At 33.2% G+C, this 16,098-nt stretch overlaps 1 protein-coding gene across 1 annotated transcript in view; it reads left to right on the plus strand.

Annotated features, from left to right (window-relative positions):
• The window catches only part of LOC127730306 (uncharacterized), a 35,309-nt gene that overhangs the window by 3,325 nt on the left and 15,886 nt on the right, over positions 1-16,098 (plus strand). The window contains exons 2-5 of the mRNA XM_052238640.1: positions 807-1,861; positions 3,075-3,161; positions 12,214-12,381; positions 15,901-16,011. Of these exons, the coding sequence (XP_052094600.1) occupies positions 838-1,861; positions 3,075-3,161; positions 12,214-12,381; positions 15,901-16,011 (1,390 nt within the window). The 5' untranslated portion in view covers positions 807-837. The remainder of the gene's footprint in view (positions 1-806; positions 1,862-3,074; positions 3,162-12,213; positions 12,382-15,900; positions 16,012-16,098) is intronic.

Here is a 16,098-nt window from a genome sequence, read left to right on the forward strand (position 1 = left end):
CTTGTAAATAGTTGTCGGATCATTTTATCCCATTGGCAGTCATACCATATCTCCTTATTTTTTATATAGGGAGTGTTGATTACAATATTAATGACATATTCTGTGTTATTATTCATGTGGTCAGTTCATTCACCTGACCATGCAAAATATAAACTTAACTACCAAAAGTCTGAATCATAATAAAAAATGATTCATTGTTCATGTTTGTTTAAGAGATTTAAAAAATTCAAATTTAAATCTGTTTCAGGAAAATATTTGAAGAATTTATCATACAATAGAATTGAGAATGGAAACAGGGAATGTGTCAAAGAGACAACAACCCGACTAAAGAGCAGAAGACAGCCCAAGGCCACAAATGGGTCTTCAACGCAGCGAGAAAATCCTGCACCCTAAACCATAATGTCTACTAGTTAAGCAAAATGGATGCCACACTAAACTCCGAAACATGCAAATGAACCAAAATTTAAAAAAACACACAACACTAACAAAGTGTAGAGGATCCTGGCTTGGGACAGGCGCAAAAATATGATGGGGTTAAACATGTTTTTGTGAGATCTCAACCCTCCCCTACACCTCTAGCCAATGTGGAATAAACGAACACAATAAACACACAGCAAAACTCAGTTTAAAGATAGTCCAAGTCCGATGTTAGAATTGGTAACAGAAGAAACTTAAGCAAAATGGCAATGATCAACATAAATGAACAGTATTTATGTTGTTGCCATACACCCTACGTTAATTATTGAAACTTAGCATTGTTTGTATCAATAAAATATAAATTGTAATTCATTTCTTATTTTGTACAGGTAGACAGGTTGACCTCTGTTATATAAAAAAATGTCTATCCTCGGTGAGCATCCACAGAAAATTACAGAGAAAAGTTTGAATTACCTGTTAAGCCTTACACGACTGGACATAGAAGGTTCGTCGATGACCAGACTAGCAGCATTATCAGTCATTCAACAGTTAATGACAGTAGATCCTACTGGTGATGTGAGAATTCTTTTTTTAAGCAATGGGATTTTAGAACATATTTTAATGGAATTTGATTTTGGTTTTGAATCTGAAGAGAATTCCATTTTTCTTGAAGTTTCGTTAAATATTTTATGGAATTTATCAAAACTTGCTGTCTGTCCACTACAGCCCCTGATTACTGAGGTGGTCATTCGTAGACTTGTTTTACTCTTTGATTCAACATCTTCATTTTACTCATTCTCATCACAGTTTACGTCAACAGTGAAAAGCCTTTGTGAAAATAAACATTTAGTGGGACATGTTTCACCATGTACGTTATCAGTTAAAGTGAAGGAAGATATTGCAAAGGCTACAAATGGTATGCTCAGTACTGTTAGTAACTTTCCAACTGAGGTTCATGTCTGTTCTTTGTATGACACAAATAATCCTGACAATGAAATTAATACAACAGCACATCTTGTTTCAAACAAATTAGCATGGCCATTAAATACAAAAAGTAAACCTAATCAACAGAGAGAAGATGAATCTGAGGATGCTTGGAAGGATGTTTTAGTGACAGAAGTTATAAGTGGGCCATATTTTTGGGCTCATATTGGAATTGAAACAATTGAAAACGTGAGGAAAATTCAAAATCTATTGCTTCTGGAATATTCTTCAGGCAGACTCCATCGAGTGTCTTGTGTGAAAGGTGACTTGATAGTTGTTGCAAAGGAAACAGATGGTGAAGTATGCCTTTTCAGGGCCGAGGTGTTGTCAAGAAAGCCACAGGAAATAAGGGCATGGGCTCTGGACTATGGATTTGTTTTTGATATAGCAGCAGACAATGTGTATGGTACACCTAACGATTTAAATATGCCTCCACAGATAAAGCTTTGTTCAATTCAAGGTATGTTGCCTTAATTAAAACCTTATGATTTGTGTTTACCAACTTGTCAAACAAAAATGTATTAATTCTATATCATGTATTTTAAAGGTTGTCTTGTCAAAAAATATTTAGAAATATCTTATAAATTGTAATACATTTTTTGTGTAGGTTCATTTAAAGATGTCATTTTTATCAACTTTATATTATTTAAAAAAAAAAATTTATTGACCATGTATTAAGTAAACAGTATATAAATCACAAAGCATATATAGTGTGGTATAATTCATCCAAAGCAAAAATATATATCATTTAATTTTTTTCTTTTATTCTGATTTCAAAAAAAGGAAATAAAACAACATTTATTTATCTGTTGTAATGTAATGCACATTAGTATTTAAAGTGGAGAATTAAAAAATCTATACAATTTTTCATTGTTTTTTCATACATGTAATATAATAAATCATTGTAAATTGAAGCAATATGAGTAAGCATTGCTAAATGTGCATGTTGTAAAGTGATACATACATGTATATATATATAAAAATGATCAGTTACATTTGTATTGTGTTATTTTGAAAATTAAAGAGAATCCTACTCTCAATGGAAACAAAAATTTCAATACTTGGACTTCTTCAGTTATGTGCTTGTTTTACAGGAGGTCATGAATTTGCTTGCTTATATTTAAGTCACTGTACATGTGTACCTAATTACCCTTCTAAATTTTATTGAATTCCCATTGAAACTTTTAAAGATATGTTGATATCAAACTTCTCCATTCTTAAAAATTGCTTTTTTCTAAACTGTTACTTTTAGCATGTTTAGTCTGTTTCCATGATAAACCAGTTATAAAAGATAACTTATTTTTCTTATATTGCCGGTGACCCCCAAAAATTATTCCAATTTTATAAAATAGAGACATCAAGCTTTTCAGTATGAAAAATTTGAGCAACTTCTGTCATTTTTTTTGCTGTAAATATTCAATCAAAGAGGTTTTATGTCCATTTTCCCTATATATCCAGTGTTGAGAAATTAGCCTATTTGCACCCATTTTCAGAGGTCGAAAAATCCCTTGGATGGCCGGCCGTGACCCACAAATTTTATTGTATTTTTTTAACCATGCAACAAAGTATTAAATCCACAAAGTATAAGAAAATTCTGTCATGTTTTGCTATACCCCTGAAGTACCTTACACAATGTAAATGATAATTCATTGAATGAAATTGTTTTTATGTAGGTGTACAGGCACAGCCTAGGGACTCATTGATGGTAAAGTTGTCAGGAGCCATTTTATGTAATCTGACACAGAAAAGCATACCAGCAGGTAAAAATACTAAAAGAACTATGGAATCAAATACTATAAGAAGTGCACACAAAAAAATGGATCAGTCATATCCAGGGCTTCCAAAAAATATTTGAGCCAGCCGGACATTTTTTTTTGTCTCATCCCGATTTTAATCCCTTAAGACTTAGTAACAAAAGGCAACCATAGTAATCAGTTGGGCATCATATAAATTATGACTGACGCAAAAACAGTATTTGACTTGATTTTTAAGTCTCCCAAACAAAGTTTGGGAAGACTTATTGTTTTTGCTCAGTTCTTATTATTATTATTATTATTCTTCTTCTTCTTCTTCTTCTTCTTCTTCTTCTTCTTCTTCTTCTTCTTCCACCGCTTTTAAATTTGAACTTGTCCGCACCCGTTCTCCAAAACCGCTTGTCGGATTAACTTAGGGTTTCACAATATGTTAGACTAACATGTCTAGTGGTGCAATCAGGGTTTTGTTTTTGCAATGGGGTTTATAAAGGGGTACTTTGAGGGGCAAAAAGAAAAGAGGGTTTTACTATAGAACCCTATGGGATTTTATTTTTTAAAATTTTCAAATGATTATAAATTGAAAACCGTTCGTGATAGACACAAACCTTTTTATTGAAAATGTTCTAAATGATAAAGCCCATTAAATGAAATACAGGGTTAGTCCCCAGGGGTCACCCCCACCCCCTGCCATTTAAGAAAGTTCTAATACCTTGTAAGTGGTCAAGATCCCCACCCCTAAACCATATATACTCTGGTTTGTCATGCTAAGATGGTTTGAATGATATACAGGGTTAGTCCCCAGGGGTCATCCCCACCCCCTGTCATTTGAGAAAGTTCTAATATCTTGTAAATGGTCGAGATCCCCACTCCTAAACCATATATATTCTGGTTTGTCATGATAAAGCACATCAAATGTTATACAGGGTTAGTCCCCAGGGGTCACCCCCACCCCCTGCCATTTAAGAAAGTTCTAATATCTTCTAAGTTGTCAAGATCCCCACCCCTAAACCATATATATTCTGGTTTGTCATGCTAAGATGGTTTGAATGATACACAGGGTTATTCCCCAGGGGTCATCCGGACCCCCTGCCATTTTAGAAAGTTCTAATATCTTGTAAATGGTCGAGATCCCCACCCCTAAACCATATATATTCTGGTTTGTCATGATAAAGCACATCAAATGTTATACAGGGTAAGTCCCCAGGGGTCACCCCCACCCCCTGCCATTTAAGAAAGTTCTTATATCATCTAAGTGGTCAAGATCCCCACCCCTAAACCATATATATTCTGGTTTGTCATGCTGAGATGGTTTGAATGATATACAGGGTAAGTCCCCAGGGGTCATCCCGACCCCCTGCCATTTGAGAAAGTTCTAATATCTTGTAAATGGTCGAGATCCCCACCCCTAAACCATATATATTCTGGTTTGTCATGATAAAGCACATCAAATGTTATACAGGGTTAGTCCCCAGTGGTCACCCCCACCCCTTGCCATTTGAGAAAGTTCTAATATCTTGTAAATGGTCGAGATCCCCATCCCTAAACCATATATATTCTGGTTTGTCATGATAAAGCACATCAAATGAAATACAGGGGTAGTCCCCAGGGGTCACCCCCACCCCTTGCCATTTAAGAAAGTTCTAATATCTTCTAAGTGGTCAAGATCCCCACCCCTAAACCATATATATTCTGGTTTGTCATGCTGAGATGGTTTGAATGATATACAGGGTAAGTCCCCAGGGGTCATCCCGACCCCCTGCCATTTGAGAAAGTTCTAATATCTTGTAAAAGGTCGAGATCCCCACCCCTAAACCATATATATTCTGGTTTGTCATGATAAAGCACATCAAATGTTATACAGGGTTAGTCCCCAGCGGTCACCCCCACCCCTTGCCATTTGAGAAAGTTCTAATATCTTATAAATGGTCGAGATCCCCATCCCTAAACCATATATATTCTGGTTTGTCATGATAAAGCACATCAAATGAAATACAGGGGTAGTCCCCAGGGGTCACCCCCACCCCTTGCCATTTAAGAAAGTTCTAATATCTTCTAAGTGGTCAAGATCCCCACCCCTAAACCATATATATTCTGGTTTGTCATGCTGAGATGGTTTGAATGATATACAGGGTAAGTCCCCAGGGGTCATCCCGACCCCCTGCCATTTGAGAAAGTTCTAATATCTTGTAAATGGTCGAGATCCCCACCCCTAAACCATATATATTCTGGTTTGTCATGATAAAGCACATCAAATGTTATACAGGGTTAGTCCCCAGCGGTCACCCCCACCCCTTGCCATTTGAGAAAGTTCTAATATCTTGTAAATGGTCGAGATCCCCACCCCTAAACCATATATATTCTGGTTTGTCATGATAAAGCACATCAAATGAAATACAGGGTTAGTCTCCAGGGGTCACCCCCACCCCCTGCCATTTAAGAAAGTTCTAATATCTTCTAAGTGGTCAAGATCCCCACCCCTAAACCATATATATTCTGGTTTGTCATGCAAAGATGGTTTGAATGATAGACAGGGTTAGTCCCCAGGGGTCATCCCGACCCCCTATCATTTGAGAAAGTTCTAATATCTTGTAAATGGTCGAGATCCCCACCCCTAAACCATATATATTCCTATTTGTCATGTCTCGAACATTTGAATGACGTATACGGTCAGTCCCCAGGGGTTCCCCCCACCCCCAATGTTCTAATATCTTGTAAATGGTTGAGATCGCCACCCCTAAACCATATATATTCCTGTTCGTCATGTAATGAACATTTGAATGACGTATAGGGCCAGTCCCCAGGGGTTCCTCCCCACCCCCAATATTCTAGTATCTTGTAAATGGTTGAGATCCCCACCCCTAAACCATATATATTCTGGTTTGTCATGCCAAGATGATTTGAATGATATACAAGGTTAGTCCCCAGGCATCACTAATGCATATAACTTTACTGGACCAAACCAATTTTCAATGGATGTTGCCCAATGTCAGGCGACCCTGGGAATTACGAATTATGGGAGCTTCGTTTGGGAGACTTCGTAACAGCATCCTGTTACATTCATTTCTTGTTTTTAATATAAATTCGATGTTCTGGTGTCAACTGTTAAATTGACAGTCAGTCAGGGGTACTACTTGTACAAGTAATCTTTATTTACTTGAAGAAGTAAATAAAGTATACTTATACAAGTTAATTATATAGTTTGAATAATCTCCCCTTAATTTTCTAAAAAATTTACTTGTATAAGTAATTTTTTTTTACAATCCCACAAAAATTCTCAAGTTTTGAGATGTAAAATCATGCCTTTAATAATTTTTCTCAGGTTAGCTTATAATTTTTGATAAGAGTTCAATGTTTCATCTCATTAATTCAACAAAGAAACTGATTGAGCAAAGATCTTAGGTATTTGCACAAGGCCTTCAAAAATTGCTCCTTGGGGGCTTGTAAATGAGCAGTGTTCTAAAGATAACAGACAAATGAGATTTTCATTGTCCATGAAATTACACTTAAATGAATAGTAAAGACATCTGCAAAGGACAGACAATTAAAAATTCTGTTAGAGCAAAGAAGTTCTAAGAATTCAAGAAAAGAAGATAGGATGACTTTTTTACTTGTATAAGTAAAAAAATCTGAATGTCTAACATGTCTAAGGGACATAACTAGGCCAAAAAATAATTTACTTACACAAGTAAATAAAATACACTTGTATAAGTATCCTACAAATTTACTTATATAAGTATATTATAATTACTTCTTCAAGTAAATAAAAATTACTTGTACAAGTAGTACCCCTGACTGACAGTGCACCATTCAAAGTGTGCAACATCAGCGTTCTAATATCTGCCTAAGACTCTTTATTTGTGCAAAATTACGCTGTCAGTAACTTCACTTTCGTTTTTGAAAGTACATTTTCCTCATACCGGATGATGACTTGACAATGGTAAAACACGGACCAGAGACAGATACATAATTCCCTGTACGTTTACAAAGCATGATTGAGTTAAAGTTGCTCTTTCCGCGTTATTTCTACAGGAAAATACTCGAAATGAACGTTAGATAAAGGTAAAAAGTTTTCTGGTAATCTGAATCTTGTTGACTAAATTAATCAGATGCAAACCGCTGAAATTTAATAAAATAACTTTTAATAGACCGATCAATGTCCGGTACAAAATAGTTTACCTGTTGCCTGAACAGGTAAAATCAGCTGTCAGAGAACTAATTATACTTGATTGTAATGAGAGGGTATTAAAGTAGGGTTTGTTTTGATAGTAATTATTCAGTCAAGGTCGTAAAACACTTCCAGTAGTAGTAGTAATTATTCATCATGTCACTTTTATAACCGGAAATGTGTGGCTGTTTAAGGCAAGAGGTCAGGTCAAAAAATGAAAAGATCGCATGAACTTTAATTTTTTTCTGAACTATGTTATTAAAATGTCCGTTTCAGCCTCGACACAACAAGTCATTTATATAATTTATCGGACTTGTCCGGAAAATACGACCATTCTGGAAGCCCTGGTCATTTCTAATATTAAGGTTCTATAACAAATGTAAATGTACATGTATAATACAATGACATAAATCAGTTGGGTAAAACTAAATTAATTTTTTCTTAATGACAGGTGTGCAAAACTTGTATTCTGTTCACCAGTCAGGGGAATTACTGAAATAAGTGATTTTTAAATCACTCATTTAAGTAGGAAATTAGAAATTCTGTGATTTTGTAGTTTTACCAAAATTTTAAACACAGGGGTTTAAATTATATCTAATTAGTAGTAAAATTGAAAAAAATGGACCTTTTGCTTCTTTTAACATGTTTAATAATGCCGCTACAATGACAACAACACTTAAGTAAGCTGCATCTTTTATTCTCGACATGTTTCGCCGATGGTCCTGATGACGCCGATCTAATCGGCGAAACATGTCGACAATAAAAGATGCAGTTTACTTTAGTGTTGTTGTCATTGTAGCGGTATTTGATTTTTTTATCTGACAACCCTGCATACCATCTGGTATCCACTTAAGGGAACTCTGCCAGCACAAAACATAGGAGGCGTTGGTTCAGCAGCTCTTTATTTATATGTTTAATAATACTAAAATGCTCAAGTAGCAAGGTTTATGCCTTTGATGAAATCATTCATCTGTGAATTCTAAATTTGTTGAAAAAATGCAATAATGAAGGCTTTACATTATGATCTAATACTTTTATAACAAATTTTTCCTGTAAAATTGAGAGTATTTTTCCTGTAAAATTCAAGATTTCAGCTTTCAGTTTATGTAATATAATTTTACTGTTTGTGTTCAAAATTAAGCTGTTCGGGGGTTGTTGAAAATAGTGGGGGGTAATATAAAATAAAATAGTACTTAAAGAATTGATTTTTTGGAAGAAAATAAAGGTTTGATACTTTCATGTCATAAAAACAAACAAATATGTAAAAAAAAAAAACCAAAATGACATAAAGACAAAGCACATAAGCAAAAATGAAAGACAAGAATACAAAAAATGATCATATATTATATTGACAACAATGTGTGAACAAACCAAACAGACATAATAGGTAAAAATGTCAAAAATTGGGGTACAGCAGGCAATTTTGTGTTATAATCTTAATCACTAAAAAAAAAAAAAAATATGTCAACAAGAAAAACAAAATGGCATACAGACAAAGCACATTAGCAAAAATGAAAGACAAGAATTCAAAAAATGATCATAGCACAATAATGCAATGGTGGGATTTATAAGTAGGGAGCCACACCAAAAGAATATTACCAAAAATGGACTAAACAGTAAAGGCTAAAAATATACAGACGATCATCCACAGGTTGCTTAGTTTCTAAATTTTATCTGATATAGTTAATATAACTAGAACCTAGGAGTAAAACTCCCATTTTTTTTATCTTTTTCTCCAGTTGTATATCCTATTAGAAACATGATATATATAAATGTAAATCCCTCAAAAATATAAAAAATAAAAACAGTAACTTTTGTCTCGCCTTGACAGAGTCAAAAAACGAGACTTAGGTATGCTGTTTCCGACAGTGTCTGCTGCAGAGTTAACAATGTATTAGTTTGTGATTAGGTCAATTTATGGGGAACCATTTGTGGTAGGTCAATGATATTTGGTATGCAGTTGTATTAGCATTGGCACATCTCATTTCCATGGAGATTAATTTGCTCCGCCACTTCAGTCATGGTCTATTGACTTTGAATGTTTTGCATAGTTTACATGTTAAAGTTTGTGATTAGATCAGTTTAAGAAGAACCACTAATGTTAAATCAAGGATAGTCAGTCAGGGGTACTACTTGTACAAGTAATTTTCATTTACTTGAAGAAGTAAATATTAATATACTTATATAAGTAAATTTGTAGGATACTTATACAAGTGTATTTTATTTACTTGTATAGGTAAAAAAAATTGGGCTTAGTTATGTCCCTTAGACATTCAGATTTTTTTACTTATACAAGTAAAAAAGTCATCCTATCTTCTTTTCTTGAATTCTTAAGACTTCTTTGCTCTAATCGAATTTTTAATTGTCTGTCCTTTGCAGATGTCTTTTCTAATCATTTAAGTGTAATTTCATGGACAATGAAAATCTCATTTGTCTGTTATCTTCAGAACACTACTCATTTACAAGCCCCCAAGGGGCAATTTTTGAAGGCCTTGCACAAATATTTAAGATCTTTGTGCAATCAGTTTCTTTGTTGAATTAATGAGAAGAAACATTGAACTCTAATCAAAAATTATGAGCTAACCTGAGAAAAATTGTTAAAGGCATGTTTTTACATCTCAAAACTTGAGAATTTTTGTGGGATTGTAAAAAAATTTACTTACTGTGGATTCATTTATTTTCCTGGGTACCAATTTTCGTGGATTGAGGAAAACTTGCATATTCGTGGATATTTAAATTCGTGGTTTTGGCAAAGTCTGCATACATTCCTAAAGAAAATTTGTAATTCGTTGAACATTTAAATTCGTGGTTCCCCTGTACCCACAAAATCCACGAAAATTAGTATCCAACGAATATTAATGAATCCACAGTATACAAGTAAATTTTAAAATTAAGGGGAGATTACTCAAACATTATAATTAACTTATATAAGTTTATTTTAGTTACTTCTTCAAGTAAATAAAGATTACTTGTACAAGTAGTACCCCTGACTGATAGTATTAGCATTTGCAAGTGTTCTTTTCCATGGAGATTATTTGGCCCAACTCCCTATTTGACTTTGACATTTTTACATTGTTTACAAGTTAAAGTTTGTGTTTAGGTTAGTTTTAAGGTAACCACTTATGATAAGTCAATGGTATTTGGTATGCAGTTTTTTAAGCATTGGCATTTCTAAATTTTCCATGGAGATTATTTGGTCCTGCACATAAAGTCATGGTTCATTGACTTAATTTGAATGTGTTGCATAGTTTACATGATTGAATATTGCCATTTGGATTCAATATTTGCATTATACTATCAAAATGACAAAATGGCGAGACATATTTCTGTGTTAACAGTTTATTATGTCTCCTGAAATGAATGTACAATGTAGCACACATTATACCTATGGATGCTCATCGTGAGGCATTGTAAAAAGTATAAAACAATGGAACTTTACATTTCTGAAGGCATTGAAGCTTGCATTGATAATCCATATTTTGACAGGATTTACCTGACCATGACCTAATTTTATTGCTCATTTTGTTTAAAGTTTTTTTTATGTGATGAGGTCAGAATCTTTTTTACTTAAAAAAACTATTTGTCCTTCATGTTCGTAGAATCACCATCGATTGATGAACATAAAGTTTTCTTGATAGGTCAGTTTCTCAAGTACTGTTAAGTTGTTAGAAATTTTTAACCCCCCTTTTTTTTACCTGCCAGTCAGGGGTGATATGTATACAAGTAATTTTGTTAGATGTAACTGGTACAGGTTATGATTTACTTGTGTCTCATCCATTTTGCTGATATTTAGCAAATAAAATATGTTTAAACTAAAACAGGTTAGTAATTTTGTAGGTAGAGTTTTCTCCCTTAGTTATCCAGACATTTTTTACTTAATTAAGGAAGAGGGTCCTATTTTTTTCTTTTCTTGAATTTTTCAGAGTAATAGAGTGTTTGATATTTTGTCTTTAAAAGTTGTCCTTCTATTCATTAAATTACAATTTTGGAACCATACTTTGCCACAATCATCATTGTGGTATCTTGTTTAAAAATGTGTCAAATGATTCCACCTGCCAACCAACATAGCAGACACGGCTAAAAATAGAGTGTAGGAGTTAAATGCAAGTTTTGTCCATTTACTTGAAAACTGCTATAGATAGTGAACACATTCAGAATGTTGAGATCTGCCAACTTTCCATTTATCTAAGATCTGTCAGACTCCTTCTTTTAATAGTTATTGCCCATAACTGATGAATTTTACGAATTTTGTTCATTTTTTTTACCATTATTTTGAAATATTAAATCGATAGATAGAAAATTTGAAAAGTTAAGATTTTTTGTAATATTAATTTCTCTCTTATAATGAGTAATAGGATAACTATATTTGGTATGTGCGTACCTTGCAAGATCCTCATGTCTGTCAGACAGTTTTCACTTGACCTCGACCTCATTTCATGGATCAGTGAACAAGGTTAAGTTTTCGTGGTCAAGTCCATATCTCAGATATATGACATAAAATTTTGGGAGAAGCTTATGTGGAGATTATTCAAACCTCAAAGAGAAATTTAAATCTGACAAGTTTACTTACATGTACATATCAAGTAAATAGTACTTACATCTTCAAGTATATAGAAATGACTAGTATAAGTATTACGCTGACTGCCTTGTTCGCCCATACAGTAATCATAAAAATAAAAACTATAGAAAAATGACAAGGTTTTCTGTGTAATAGTTACATTTTGAGATGAAAAGTTTAAATTGATTTTAAGAAACTTGAAAAAGTACTTTTTCATAACCAGTGCAAGCAATCTTTTGCAGCATACATGTAGTGCCACTTTAATTTTTACAAAATTATTGATAACTGGTAGGTGGTATGAATGACATTGTAGTTTTGTTTATATCTGGTTACAGGTGATATTATATTGAAACTCGATGGTTTTGAGACATTACAGAAGTTTATAGAAATAAGCCCAGATCAGGACACCAATAAAGAGGTTCTCAAATTGATCACAAATTTGTCATTTGGTGAAAGGAAGAGGAAGAAATGGCTAGATACTGATATAATTCCAGTTTTACTTGGCAAGTTATTTATATTGTAACAAATGATATTACTATTGAAGTATTTATATATGTATTGGGTGTCTGTCTGTCCGTCTATCCTGACCAATTTCTTTTAAGCCAAAGTATGAATTTCATTGAAACGTTCACGTAATCTTTATTATATGTAATGTACTTGTGTACCGTTCCTACTCACTTATTAGTCGGAAAATTGGGAGTAAAATTCATAATCCAGAGAGGGGGACCGACTAATAGACGAGATCTAGCGACCAGAGGAAAAATCCAAGCTTGAGAAAAGTGGTCAGGAGTGAATTTCCTGGTCAAAACTACGTTTTTGATTGCCAAACCTATATAAATCAATAAATAAAAAGTTTTTGTTGAAAATAAATGACTACAATACTGTCTTTGTGTTTTATTTGTTCTTTGGTAAACATTTTCTGCAAATTCGTGTTGAAATTCTACTGTTTCCGGTTTGTGTATTGATTTTCATGGTCACATGGTTTTCCTATAAACCCAAAAGAAGAGCCAAGAACCAAAAATGAAAAGGAGATAACAATGTACCAAATATGTGAAAGGATGTTTTCAGCGGAGTTATTGTGTCATTATTGTGATATCATGATATCAATTCAATGCTTATAAATCATATAATAATCAAAAAATAATTTTAAGATTCATTCCCAAAATCAAAATATTATTCATTAAAGTGTCTCAGGTAAACAAAAATTACAAAATTGATTGACAAGCCAATATAATCCATTGATAACCCCAATTAAGAGACAAAGAGTTGTATTTACTAAAGGTGTGAAAACTATCAGTGATAGGTAAACAGATGACACTAATGAGTTGGAGTTAGTTATTTTAATATATTGATTAGCTTCACCTAATTTTTTCAATCCTTTAATCATCACAATATAATAAGAATTATGAAGTGTACATGCTCATTTAACACCAAGTTATGTATGCTGTTAAAAATATTTTCATCAAGTGTTGATTGAATTTAAATTTTTCAGGTTCATATTGGTTTATATTCGCTTTTCTCAAACAATAGGTTATTAGTCATACCCTACAAAATCATTGATGCATTATGTAAACAACACTGCATGGCTAATCTAACATTTGAACAGTGAACAAAACAAGAGAAATGAATACATCTTTATTATTAACAGCAATATAAATTATCATGATGAGCATCAACTAAATTCAAACCAAACAAACATTAATGCAGAAATGAATATTATTCCTGGATTTGCATTGGTTTTACCGGCGTTCAGTTACTGTCAGCTGAAAAAAAAATGCCCAAATTTTGTCCGACTTATACGAGGGTCAAGACTAAATCCTTAGAATTTGGAGCTGAAAAGGGCCCCCGACTTATAGTAGGATCGACTATTAGGCGAGTATCTACGGTATCTTCTATTTTACCTTTGATTAGAATGATTTGTTAGGTTTCCCATACCAAAACATGACCCTTTCATACTATAGTTGATGAATACTGTAAACCAACTTATTTTTATGGAAACTTTATTTCACGTTTAGCCCTTTTTAGCCCACTTCAGGATTTTCAAATTTATTTGATGTATTTAAATAAGGGAAAATCAAATTTTAATATATTCACATTATTGTTCTACTCTAGAAAATAAACCGCTCGCGAAAATTAGTTGGTTTACAGAATCCCTCATCTGCAACTCCTCCTAAACCATTGATTGGATATCAATCAAACTTTTGAAGATTCTACATGAAATAATGCCCTTGTGCACCTTATTTTTACTCTTTGATCAAAATGATTTATGCGATTTCCAATACAAAAACATGGCATTTGTACATGTATGCACCTGTCCTAAGGAGCCTGTTGTTCAGTGGTTGTCTTTTGTTGTTGTGGTGCATTAATGTTTCTCGTTTCTTGTTTATTATATAAATTAGACCGTTGGTTTTCATGTTTGAATTGTTTTACACTTGTCATTTTGGGGCCTTTTATAGCTTGCTGTTCTGTGTGAGCCTAGGCTCCGTGTTGAAGGCCGTACTTTGACCTATAAATGTTTAATTTTTACACATTGTGACTTGGATGGAGAGATGTCTCATTGGCACTCATACCACATCTTCTTATTTCTACTTAGTGCTTTTATATCATAGGGAGTGACGGGGTGAATATCTCCCATCTGTAACTACTCCTTAACCAGGGAATGGATTTCAATCAAACTTTCACAGATTCCCATGACATATTGTCTATGTGCACATCTAATTTTACTTTTTGATCAGGAAGATTTCTGAGGTTTAAACTTACAAAAGGCACATTCTTAAACTTTCAACAACCAACTTTGGCAACCAAAACGCACTACCTGGCACATTCTTCAACTATTAATAACCAAGTCTGCCAACTTAGACACATCAACTGGCACATTCTTCAACTCTCAACAACAAAGTTTAGAGACCAAAACACAACAACTGGAACATTCTTCAAATTTCTACAGACAAGTCTGGCAACAGAGACATACCAACTAGCACATTCATAAACTTCAACAACCAAGTCTAGCAACAGAGTCATACCAAATGTCACATTCTCTAACTTTCAATTATCAAGTCTGCCAATATAACTATACCATCTTGTTCAATCTTTAGAATTTAGCAATCAAGTGGCCCAAGAACACAGTTATTTTGTAGTGCATTTCTTTTAGACAGTAAAGGCAAATTAAAAAAATAGCACTTGCTCTATTTCAATAAGATTTTTACACTGTAGTGTACTACTTTTGGAACAAATTATATCAAAATTATTGAGAAGTTTACCAGCTCTAACTCAATATATGGAAACAAGTTTTTGTTACGAGGGTCTATCTAACTCAATATATGGAAACAAGTTTTTGTTAAGAGGGTTTATCTAACTCAATATATGGAAACAAGTTTTTGTTAAGAGGGTCTATCATGTCTATAATTTAGTTTGACAGCTTCAGACAATACTAATTTTTTACCGTTTTTAACTTGACCAAATCACTACCTTACCTTAAAATTCATGACAGAATTTTTTTTTACATATAACTTCATACCTCTACTTACTATTTTAGGCAAAATATATATTTATAAACAAATAAATTTGGAAGGTGTATGAAAAAGATTTGCCAGTTAAGTACTGTCCACACTAGGGGCTATATTTGTAGACAACTAAAATCAAAGGACGATAACTGTGTCCCAGGACCAAATGCTGCATACTGATGTATTAAAACAACATTTTTCAGCTTTTCACAACAATGTCTTGTTACCTATCAAGACCTATTAACAACACCTGTATATATTTGGGATGGTAGATGTGAAAAAAACTTGACCAGTGTCTTAAGGCTTTTTTAAGAGCCATCAATAATAAACAAAAAGAGTCATAATTGTTGTTGAATAATTTTAACCTAATAACACTTGATATATAAAAAGAATAAAGACATTTCCAAAGAACATATTTATATATAAATGTAATCAAGTTGTAAGTAATCTTTCAAATACCTTTTAGCTAATAATGTTATAATTTTGCACTTTAAGTATTTTTTTACTTCATTACTTTAGGAAAGACAATGGACCAAACCAATAAGCTGACATTGCAGAATATTTTATACTGTCTCACTAACTTGATCGTCCGATGTAATGAAGCAAGAGCCAGGTTTTATCACAGCCAAGGTATGTTGTCAAACAGTCGTAAGTTTGAATATGATGATAAACATATTGTTCCTTATCTCTATTTATTGTGTTTCCTTTGACAATTGA

This window comes from Mytilus californianus, unplaced genomic scaffold (genome assembly GCF_021869535.1).
Source record: "Mytilus californianus isolate M0D057914Y unplaced genomic scaffold, xbMytCali1.0.p SCAF_2, whole genome shotgun sequence".
NCBI lineage: Eukaryota > Metazoa > Mollusca > Bivalvia > Mytilida > Mytilidae > Mytilus > Mytilus californianus.